At 36.1% G+C, this 12,436-nt stretch overlaps 1 protein-coding gene and 1 long non-coding RNA gene across 3 annotated transcripts; one reads left to right on the top strand and one right to left on the bottom strand.

The window, feature by feature from the left end:
* The first annotated feature begins 61 nt into the window (after positions 1-61).
* On the top strand, positions 62-3,900 carry LOC112589909 (uncharacterized). Of its 2 annotated transcripts, none has more exons than XR_003113850.1 (3): positions 62-210; positions 481-694; positions 3,862-3,900. It is a non-coding gene; the product is annotated as an uncharacterized LOC112589909 (long non-coding RNA). The 2 variants fall into 2 exon arrangements; XR_003113849.1 differs by lacking the exon at positions 3,862-3,900 and adding an exon at positions 1,379-1,562.
* On the bottom strand, positions 2,549-12,407 carry LOC105185179 (solute carrier family 41 member 3). Its single transcript, XM_011144492.3, has 9 exons — positions 11,736-12,407; positions 9,092-9,199; positions 8,520-8,789; positions 6,451-6,746; positions 5,233-5,560; positions 4,512-4,809; positions 4,210-4,415; positions 3,851-3,999; positions 2,549-3,759 (listed from the first exon to the last, which is right to left on the bottom strand). Exons 3-9 carry the CDS (start codon positions 8,785-8,787, stop codon positions 3,577-3,579), a joined length of 1,728 nt encoding a protein of 575 aa, XP_011142794.1. The 5' UTR covers positions 8,788-8,789; positions 9,092-9,199; positions 11,736-12,407; the 3' UTR covers positions 2,549-3,576.
* Positions 12,408-12,436: the final 29 nt, after the last annotated feature.

Here is a 12,436-nt window from a genome sequence, read left to right as displayed (position 1 = left end):
CGGCAAGTAAGAGAGGCTTGTTCCTCCTCCAGAGGTCATGTCGATGCAACGTTCAACACCAGAGGTAGTATCGATCGCGAGGCGTGATATCGAAACACAATCTCGAATGATTCGTTTTCGAAAGGGGTACAACCGTTTTTCTCATATGAATTCGATATGACGGAGTTCGAGTCGTCGTGAAAGTGCTGGAACCTGCTGTGATACAATCAGGTAATTCGGCGAATACTTCCATTATTGTGAATCTCTCTCTCTCTCTCTCTCTCTCTCTCTCTCTCTCTCTCTCTCTCTCTCAAACGCAGTTTCAATGTCATATAATATAGTTTCAGTATAATAATTGAGATTAATGAACAATTTCGGACGATACCATTGATTTGAGTGTTTTAATTGTTAGGGTTATCTCGAGCAATTTCTGTATTTCGTGTTGCGCAATTATATAATAAATAATAAGTTAAATGATTTCGTTGTGATTCGATTTTGTAGATCTCAATATCACAGCGATAAGGTCTGGCGTTATAGACCGTGGCGTCGGCAGCCAGAACATTCAAAAAGAAGAACAATCCATCGCGATGTTTATGGTAGATTCGGAATGGATTATGGCGCCATTTCGGGCTCAGGGAGGACGTTTCTCGCAATTTTCATTCACCGAAAGCGAGTCTCATGCTGTGATACATTGTGATCGCCGAAAATGCCGGGGGTAAGTTTCTATAGGGGGGGTATTTTCCATAGAAGAATATCGTTAAATAACCAAATAGAAAGTATACATCTCGTGGTCAGGTGTAAAATGTTCCAAGTACGTTTTGTCGTAACACGATACGTTCGGGAGATTCAAATTTTTGCTTTTTACGCTTTTGACCGATTGAAAGATAATCTCGCGTGAGAAGTATCCGAGCAGAGTGGCCGAAAATATATTCCGTGCGTTTGACATAGTAGTAAGATATCGTTGAGACGCCGTCGATAAACTCGTTCGATAATCTTATAGCCCTAAAATACGTCTACCTAATATGGCGTTTACTTTTCAAATGAACAACCATCAGATAGAACATAGTGTATAGATAGAACAAACGGTATATTTGCGATTGCTTTATATTTATTTTTTAACTAACATAAATTGAAAAATTCAAAGATAAAGAGACACAAAGATAAAGAAACATCAAATTTTGATGATTAAAAATTTTTTGTTAAAAATATTGCTTTGCGGTCATCTACAGTTATTTCGCATTTACAATGATTTTTGGATAAATAATTCGCTATAAAATATATGAAATTTACTTTTTTGTTTACAATTTTATTAATTAATCACTAAAACGGTTTATAAATGTCAAAGTATTTAACACTATTATTCAATAGAATGATGGCAGATAAATACATTTCTTTATAGGGATTCATAGGGATACTATGAGGGGGTAATAAATACTATTCACAAGATGATTATACCTGAGTTTGTATAATTTGTACATTATGGTGTACATGTATTCATTGGGAAAAATGGATGATTAATATAATAATCAACAACATAGTTTTGCGACTCTCAATATTAGATAATAATAAAACAGTGAATAATATTAAAACTCATTGAAAGAAAAATGCTGTTACTTTTCATGTGAATCACTGATAGTCCAATTGAATAGAATAAAATGCATCAGGTTCTTAATCAAACTGCTGTAACAAGTAAAATGCTTAAAATAACAGAAATTACTTTCAAAAGATAATTAAAATGCCTAATTACGTAAACAATATGTACGAATTATGCATAATTGTCCTGAAGATGCATACAAGAGTATATAAATATTATATGTTACACACATGATACTCAAAAATGATTTGTCCTAAAAATATTAAAAAAAAAACAAAAATCGAGCAGATTTTATATCTTACATATTTGACAGCTTTAAAATGTTAAATATATTGGTTAAATTTTGAAAATTTTGCATGCGGTATGTTTGCAATATTAAGTTTAAATTTCGTGGGTATAACGAATATTGGAGAAAAGAATGAACGTTGTTAAACTGTTTCATTCAATGATGATTTGAATAATTGAGAAACTTCAAAATTTAGTTAAATTGCGTTAACATTGCTGTGAAACAGCGTGGAATATCATGATACTCTAAACATCAGAAATGCATGGTAAAAACGTCAATTCTTTGCGTGTTCGAGGACTGGTAATTGACGCAAACTAATTACTTGATGTTGTCCAATGTGTATTATGTAACCATTGATTCAAAGACTACTTACGCAATTAAATAAAGTAACTACGTAAGTCAGCGGGAGGGAGAATCACGATCAACATTTGCTTTAATGATGTGCAGTTAGCGTAGCACTGGAATGTCATTTTGACAGTCGCAATTGTATAACGTTACGTATATGATAGCGGACAAAATGTATTCTCAAGCTGAATATGCGTTTGTAAATACATATGTATATATTAGCTATATATTAGCACATATATAATAATTTTATAAAAATATATCGAAAAATTTCTTGCTTATAAAAATGTACGTTTTATAAATATATTAGTACATATATAATATATACTAATATATATCTTCTATAATATGTATTTAACACACGTTATTTGCAAATATGCATATTCAAAACTGCTCATTCATTAAGTCCATTTTAGACAATTTGCAGAAGTCAGCGCAGATACAAAAATTTATAAGATAAGATGTATAAAATCAGAAATATATTTGCTTCGAATGTTTTGCACGTTACATGAAGTTAAAAATAAATTTTATTATTTTGTGGAGTTACAGATCGACTAAAATGGGCTTATTCGTGAATATCTTTTTGTTTAACATTAGTACATTATATTGGCAGATTGTCTAGCAAGGCCTCAAGATTACGATTTCTTGGAGATGCATTCGCTTACTCACGACTGTTCATGATTCTATATAAATTATGACTTTTATCTTAAAATTAAAACTGCGTCGCGCAATGATATTATGCCTCTGTCTTATTTCCAATCGCGACTATTATAAATAAGACAGTATAAATATCTAAATGATTTCTAAATGACCGACGTTTTAAAGATGTAGCTTATTCTTTAAACGTCTTTTAGATGTCGTTAAATTTTTGCTAATACATTGACTAGGATCTATTAATTTGTGAGATGTTCATGTCGTCGGGAAAACGGGTGACATGCTGAAGGAAATTACGCTTCCTAAAATTACTATAATTATCGCGCATTAATTTCGACTAACCAATCTTGCATGAATAGCGTTTGTCCTGCAATCTTGGATCATTCGTTCACGCAAACAATGATTGTGTAAACTATATTCCTAATGTGAGTATTTTTCTCTCTACATCTCTCGTTCTTATTTCCAATATCGTTCTGGCTGTGTTGCGTCTTTTTTTTTTTCGAGAATACTAATCGAGTTGTCTGGCTATTATTTCTTATTCCATCCTGCCGGTCATTACAAATGCCGTGAGATAGTGGATTCAAATTGTCTTGGTGACCATTATTAATTCATTTATACTCGTTAGTAAGATTATCGTTAAAAGTTGTCATTTACTAAACGCTTTCTTTTTGTGACCGTTTTGGTTTGAAGTTTAATCGTCCTGCGTTATACCACAAATTTATTCACTCGCGCAGTATTGCTTATTTATTGCGTATATGAACCAAAAGGCCAATGCTAAAAACAGCGATCCGCTGAGATCTCCCAATGCCGTTAAGTATGGAATCGCCGAGTTATCAGGATCCATTTTGTACCGCCACATTGCATGGATCATTATGTGCGCGATGTATAATAGGAACATTACCTGTGAAATAATAAAAAAAATTGTTATATCAGCTGGCTCTTGTATTTCTAATCAGAATAGAAACTTATCGAGTCTCTGTTGCATAACTTACTTGTATCACAGAGACAATCAAATAGGCGACTACGAAGTATGCGTGCAACGTGCAGTTATCATCGTTCACGTAATCGGCGACAAAGACGAAAATTAACTGACCGACGATCGCCATGCCAATAAGCAGCCTAGCAGTCTTAGCAGTTGGAACTGTTTACAAATAATAAAAACTGTCAGTTGATGAACAAGTATATGACAAATTTTTCTATTAGAAATGTTATTTAAGACAAAGTATTTGTCTGCTTAAACAGAGACAGAAATATAATGGAAGGAAAATATACGTATGTACAGAAGATTGAGCAATAATAATTTTAGCATAAATGCATTTTTTTTTAAAGTAGACTTGAATTAATTACTTACGTCCTTTGAAAAGCACTCTCCATGGTGCTACAAATATTTTGGCGCTTGGTGGCAGAATCCCCATGATGGAAGACTGATGGAGCATTGTAGAAGTACGAGATGCTTGTACTGACACAAGGTTGCCACCAATACCGTTAATAATGGGTTGGAAAATAGCAAATCCTTGGTACACGTTGACAACGCGATCAAGAATTAATCCGCCGAAGCTAGGTATCAGAGAATTAAACAGAGAATTAAATAGAAATTATATAGAACGATATTTAACACGAAATATTAATCAAACAATGCTGAGTTGAACTAACCCACTGATGAAGAGAGCGGATAATACCGGAACCCAGCCAGATTTCAATACTTTCTTGGTGTATTTGTTCTTCAGTACAATCACAACCCAGCATGGCAAGAGCATGAATATATAGACCGCGAGAACGACGTACAATATCCATATCTCGTTGTCTAACCTAAGGTAGAGCTGCGATGAGATACCGGATAAAACGCTAATGGACACAACGTCACCGAAGGATGCCGCCAAGGGAGTCGCCAAGTTGTCCGGATTCATTTTAAATCGGTAAGATAACATGATCACACCGATCAAAAGGAAGTCTGCGAAGGAGAGATGATTGGATCTTAATGAGAGGGTAGCATGAATCGCATGCATGTGAAACGCGACAGTTCGCGTGATCTCTCAGCTAGATATTGGAACGTTCGTACGCTTGAGGCAGAAAAATTTCCGCGTTGGCATAAAAATCCGTAGTGCACAAAAAGAGGAAAACATGTGGATCTTTATGTATCGCGAACATATTAAAGTGCGCATTTATAATTAAGTAATGTGCATCTAAGTTGTAAGCTGCGACAGCAATCGTCGCCAATCAAATGGTCGACGATCAAATGGATGAACGGAGACAACGTTGCAAACGGTCGCACACGGATAATCTCTCGACAGGTCTCTCGACAGGTGTCGACTTATGGGTGCGGGCGCAAGCGGCATTCGCTAATTAATGTTAATAAAGCAGGTGAGAGGTTTACCTAAGATAAAACAGGAACTGGTCGCTGTGCTGATGCTCGAGGTCGCCAGCAACACCGCATGATTCCAGACGAAAGTATTATTCATGGTGATAGCGCCCACCGTCATAGCGAACAGCGCCACGCAGGTGGCCGCGACAATCGCCTGGATTTGCACCAGGACGATATTGCCGATAATCATCTTCACAGTCTCCCGAAAGTTGTGCATGTTGCCCAAGTTTACTTGCGTGCTCAGCCGCGATGCCAAGCACATGTCGAGATTGCCCTTCAAACCAAGCAGCGCTGGCACTAAGATCAGCAATTGAGAGACTTCCTTGAACACAGGCCTGTTCTGAAATCGAACATAAGAGCGTTAGATGCGAAAAAACATTAGAATTTAAAAATAACAATCAGAACAATTTGAGGGGGAGTTTGACGTGAGTCGATTATTTTCTTGCTTCTTCGTGTGCTTCGGCGTTGATTATAATTCAACGCATTCTAGAAATTACTGTTTGCTAATTGTAACGCTGCAACGAAAAAAAAAAAACTGAAAGAAATATCATAGAAATTTATTAAATTTTAAACGATTGATGAAAGAACTTGCAATTCAACGAATAGTTTTTATTTGTTCTATATAGACGTGTGTGTGTGTGTGTGTGTGTGTGTGTGTGTGTGTGTGTGAGATTTGTTAGTCTTCCTTTTTCACTCGTTTAAGAACGTCATTACAATTACAGGAATTTGAGATATTATTTTATGCCGTGGTAAATGTGTTCTATGAAAAACAGATGAGTCGGCCTATATATCGTTGTTCGGGTATTTGAAAGTGTGGCATGGCTCAAAAATAATATAAATTCACGATAAAGCCTGACGTGCGATTATCTGGCTTTACTAATCATACGGTTTTATGATCTTGAACAAGCTACAATCGCAAATCTCTGCTAGAGATCAACGTTACTTAAGAATGTCGGCGGTACTTGAGATGCTTATACAATTGCGCCAGTGTCATGTCAAGAACGACATCGTATTCTACTTCTCGTGATCGATAAAATGCATCAGTCTCGATAAGAGAGAATGGAAGCGATCTTTGGCACAATAGATCTACATTCTTTTATCTTCAGACGATAGCGTATTTGCTATCGTCTGAAGATAAAAGGGACAGTCGAAGGAAAAAGAGGATATGATTTATGCTACTTTCGAATTCTTTCTTTCCCGACTTTACATTCGTCCCAACACAATTCTTACCTTCACTGTGTTGAGAATATAGCCGGCACCGATAGTGCCGACACCAGCCACGAAGAAAGGCACCGAAACTTGTAGGATTGTGTAGCACCATTTTTCGGTCCTAATGTCTACTTTGTTCCCATTTCCCTTCGGACCATTAGGATCATTTGGATCGGGTCCCGAGGTAGCAGAGGCCGACGATGTGATTGTTACGATAGAGCTGCCGCTAGAAAATGATCCTCCACCTTTGTCGTCAGGGTTGTCGCCAGACATTCCTTTGTTATCCTTGTCTTGGCCATTGGAACACTTTAAGCCAGCTGCCAATACATGTTGTAACATGTTATATAAATTGTCAACCAATTAACGGATGGAAATATAAAAGATTTAATTAAATAGAATTACAAATATAATTGAGTTAATCGGGGAAAATATATGTGGATATTTGGGACCCGTTATCGTATCGTTATACGTTTTAAAAGTGAAGAACTAGAAAATTGGCATCTGTGTTAATTGAAAGTCACATGTACGCGGTAACATTTTTTGTCCGGACTGTAATTAACTGACCTTGTACTTGTCTTTGAAATCATTCTGACCTGTCGTCACATTGTGTTACATAAATCGTTGGCCCATTAATTAATGGGTGGAGGAATAAGAGATTTAATTAAATAGAATTATAAATATAATTAGATTAATTGAGGGAAAATAATTGAAAATTTGGAACTTATTATCGTAATGTCGCGTCATTACACGCTTTAAAAGTGAAGAAGTGGACAATTCTCACGTGTGCCGTCTGTTTAGTCAAGATTTAGTCAAGAAAAGGAGACCTTAAATGAACGGAGATTGAAAAATTCACCGACTCAGATAATTGGTTTTCTGACGGCTTTCAACGTTTCGTTATCTGCGTGTGAACATATGAAGAATTACATTTAGCCTAGACGCATAAGCGGCACGACACGGTCACTGAACGCACATCCTCCCCGTTGTGAACCAGTGTGATTTCACGCTACTCTGAATTCTACGGTCATGACACATCATTATTGAGACAGTCATTTCGTCGTCATTATCACTGTGTATACCGCGGAACCTTTCGTCATTGTATTCATGAACGATTTGTCACACAACGAGCGACGATTAATTCATTCACCTCTTCACCTCGGTGCAGAATTCCGCGTGTTAGAGAGACACGGAATGGACTCACGGTGTTATCGGTGTTATCGATTATGTTCGGGATTTATCAAGCCTTAACTGTCTACTGAACAGACCGCGTCTCGCCATATTGCACTCGTCGTTCGCTAATTGTGCAAAACTGCGGGAATTTATATCTCAAATAAATTCGCGCGACACCCGCAAATTTTACGTGGCGCAACGTGGACGTTCAGTTCGCTTTGTAGGTGTACAGCGTTTTTCATATATCGCTGTTGCTTTCAATTCAAGATCGATATTCAGTTTGGCGATGTACCCTTGCGCTCGTCGTTTTTGTTTTCGTTAATAAAGTCAAATTATCAAAAAAATAAAAAAAGATTTGCGCTTGCCGGTAATGTAATAATAGAGCAAATGGAAGTAATAGAATATAGACTAAGAGGAAAATGTGAGAGGAAACACGAAGGAAATAGAAGTAGCACAAAGCTATTACATGTAAGCCAATATACATCTATAAGTCGATAAGTGAACCGTTTTGTTTCGAGCACGAAATTATCGGTTTTCTAGCATAATTTGCTTACCTCATAATTTATTTGCCGTAGTTTCTATTTTTCTATTAAGTGTTGTTCGGTTTTACGTCATCGGTCAGTCTAGTCACATACACTTTGCATCTCATTCTCAGTAAAGTTTTACAAAGAATAAGACTCTCAAGTACACACTTGATCAAAGATTGAAAGTGCTGTTGTATCAAGGTAAAAGTATGTCTATGTGTCCATGTCCATGTGTGTCTATGTGTGGTCATGTTCTTAATTCTGAATACGTTCATCGTTTCGGTCTTGGAGTCGGAATAATCAAACTTTTAAGGTACTAAATGTGAGCCAGTAACTCTTTCAAATATGTTCAAAGCACAAAATTACAATATGAGTGTTAATCGCGGTGATATTGCTTACCGGCGACTTTCTTTACAATGACAGGTTCCGCATTAATGTTTTCCTTCGAAGTGTCCATCTTGCCGATCTTATCAATGTTCTCGATCTCCAATGCATAATTAGTCTTTCCATTCGCCATCGTGACACGGGGTATGGTAAATGCCTCATCTTTCACTTTTCTGGGACTTATACTTTCCGGCACATCAATGCTAATCTCGTAATTGGGTGGCCTAAGACCATCACCGTTTAGGAACACTGGTTCAGTCACGGAGTGCGGAAAAACGACCATGGCTGAAATCGAACACTTTGATCAGACGAGAATACTCTTTTCGACATGCTCGTTAAGCAATCGTTGTATCATTTAGCTATGCAAATGAACGAAATACGCTGTTAAATATAAAATATTTCTGTCACTAAAATTATGTTGAATTGACATTATCAACGTCAAAATTCGCCCAAAAATTCATTTGCAAATATCACACGGATATTACATGCAGATACTTGAACTCTAAATATTTTGCTTAAGAATTTCACGAAATATATAGATTTTGCTTATATAACCTAGTAGTTTGTTTTATAAATTCAACACATACCGAGGTTGGTATTGACATACAATGTTGTAATATCTTGTAAAAGACCTTAGAAGGAGGACCTTAGAAACGATCCGCCATAAATTTACATTGCTTCTGCCTATTTTCAACCTATGGAAAAGAAAATACGATATGACAATTAGAAGCGGAAATGTAAAAGTTGTTTGTCACTGTACTACATATACTAAGTATATAATAATAAGTTAAACTTATTTTGCTGAAGAAGGAAACAAAAGAAGTGAAGAATGATCAACGACAAGAACACGAGGATGCAAGAAAGATATGGAGAGACTATGATTATAGAAATCACAAAATCCGGTCACATGAAACTATTACGTATACGTACACGTAATGCGATTCTCTTGGGACGCAGATGGTGTCCAAGAGCTTAAATTAGACCCGTGTTTCAGGAGCGGAAACCTGAAAACTCGCGCGCTCATCGTGGAAATCTTATAAATGTATGAAATCGATGGTTTAATATAAACCTAATCGTTCGTCAAGAGAGAGGAGGGAAGAGGGAGAGTAGCATCTCGCATAATTCATAAAACGGACAGCAAGAACGTTCATTGGGTAGAAAATCAATATCAAATAATGTCGAATAATTTAACTTGGGCTTCTTCTTGTGTGTATTCTTTGCAAAGATAATGTTAGGTACAAACTTGTATATCAGTGGCGCCTTTCTACTTGTCGAAACTCTTCTAGAAATTACAAAAATATCAAGTCTTGAGTCAGTAACGTTACTTACTTGATATGATAGAATGTTAGGAATTAAATTAACATCGACTGTTTAATCGGTCAATGATTAAAACTCCTATCCACCATCGTTTAATCTAAATTGTTCGAAAGTAAATATAAACTTAATTAATCAATACTTAATTAAAAGACATAATTTACTTCTTTGAGAAATGAGAAAAAAGAATTTTTTTTTGCTGTTAACAGAGCGCCAATCTTGTCTATATATAAACTATATTGTCTTATTATCGATACTCTAAAAAAGAAAATTAAATCGCGATATGTCTTCGGTGATTGATAACGCGATAATTACGACCGGTCAAGTCGTTGCTCCGACCAGCCAACGTTCTGAGGTCTCGCGTAACTTTATATGCAGAATCAGCAAGAGCGCCGTGGGGGTGATAGACAACTCGTTCTCTCGCGGCGCGATTTAATCTGATCGCACGTGTCGCCAGAATTGAATTACGCGTGCGCGTGCGAGAAAGGGACGCACGCACCTTTTCCACGTTCGAGCGCAACAGTTCCGCGATCTTTAATTCGCGAAAATATAGAAATTTAAATCGAGCAAAATTGACCGCACATGCATTCGATCAGGAAGATTAGGAGATTTCAAGATGATTGGGCCGAAATAAAGGAAAAATAATCAAGAAACGATAATTAACAGTATGACATAGCAATTTGTCAATTTTTGCTGACATGACCGATGAAATAAATGAATGATTAATTTTGACACAGAACGTACTTTCTCTCTCTCTCTCTCTCTCTCTCTCTCTCTCTCTCTCTTTGTGTATGTGTGTATTAATTACCGCCGAAACTTCTATCATATTATTATTCATCTGCTCAATTAAGCTCGATTAAGTTCAGTAAATAAGTTTGATATTAATATGATATAATTACGATAATTTGGTTTACAGTCTGCGCCCGACTATACACTCCGTCATTTATCAATCATTTTGTAAACCATTGTACAAATATCCTCGTGATGCATTATCAAATTATCGCTGTATGTCGAACGATATAATCCTTGCAAGCCGCATATAATCCAGACAAACAATACACTTCCACTTTAGACTTCGTTCACGGTAATCATTATGTTCAAAATCGCGTTTATCGTATACGATAATCGTTTTCAAAGCACGTTTATTTTCACACAGACAATAAAAGACTAAATTTTTAAATCAAATGGTTAAATCGTTCTTTTGAATGCCTCCACAACATTATGGCGACGATAGATAGATACATTAACTGGTAAATTAAGAATGCATTACTAAGAATGACTTATGTTGACTTAAAAAAAATTAAACATCGAAAAGGCTTTAAACGTCATGTTGCAGATTTTGCACTTTGTTTCATTATATTGAACTGATCTTCAAGAAATATCAATCATTGTATATTTTGCTTTTGCATTATGCAATTGTTAATTTTTAAATATTTAAACAATATTGTAAAATATCTTTTCCAATTCTTATTTATCATACAGTTTAATTTGTTTTATTCAAAGTCTACAAAATGTTATTAATTTATTTTTATTCTTTAATGCAAGTAAATGATTCCGTCCTTTTTTCTTTATACATATAAGATTGGAACGTGCTATAAATGAAAATTTACGGGCGCATATATTTTCGCGCGCTGGATAAATCTACTTGTATTCTCGTGGATTAAAATATACAACAGCTTTACTTGAGTTACATTTATCGATAAATTTATCTGTCTATATTTTATCGAGGCAATGAAACTATCTATACGATTGGCAGACAATAGAACTATCGGAATTGCACTAGCTACTAATAAAAAAAGGGAGAGAGAGAGAACAGGAAAGTGAAAAGAAGAAACAAAGGTATAAGACGGTATACATACAATATATATACATACATATATATACATGTATATATATATTAAGTGTGTCAATACTCACAAAGATATCTCAAGTTGAATGTGCGCCAGCGTGTCCAACTTCTTCAATAGCTCTTCTCTTGTGGAAAATCCGTTAATTACGATAATTGCAAAAGCTTTCACACTTTTGATGATCTTTGATGAAAATTGATGTGGTCTTTTTTCCGTGTGCAATTCACGTAATTTTTTTTCACGAGAAATTTCACAAAAGGCTGCCCGAAGATATAAGAATGCGCGAAGTATGTCGTCAAGATTTTAGTGCTATGACAAAAACCATATGCACTAAATATAAAAACGGAAACGTTGCTTCCTCCGGTTTTTGAGCGCACGATCGGTGTGTCGGTTGATCCGTATACCTCGCACGGTTCGGCTTGACTGATAAAAGGAAGCCGTAACTCGATTGTCACTACCTCCTCGTTCTTTGCTCGTATACCTGTCTTGACGAGTATGCACGTGCGCTATCTCGTCAGTCTGGTGGAAGGTGGGAGTCGAATTCTAAGGTAAATTACGAATCGCCCCGTGAGCGCGTCAGAAATTAATAAGACTCTCTTCTGCGTTGCCCGTGTGAGTTCCAATGAACACTGATCGCTCAACTGAGAAGCACAGGAAACTAGAGACTAAGATCTGTAAATGATCTGTAAAAGAGGCTAGAATATACAAGTTCGTTATGTACTGAACGCAACAACACAGAGTGGGGACCTCTCTTCCCTCTTTCTTGTTTTT

The sequence above is a fragment of the Harpegnathos saltator genome, unplaced genomic scaffold (assembly GCF_003227715.2).
Source record: "Harpegnathos saltator strain DR-91 unplaced genomic scaffold, Hsal_v8.6 scaffold659, whole genome shotgun sequence".
NCBI lineage: Eukaryota > Metazoa > Arthropoda > Insecta > Hymenoptera > Formicidae > Harpegnathos > Harpegnathos saltator.
The sequence above is the reverse complement of the archived record's forward strand: the minus strand, read 5'-3'. Positions and strand labels throughout refer to the sequence as shown.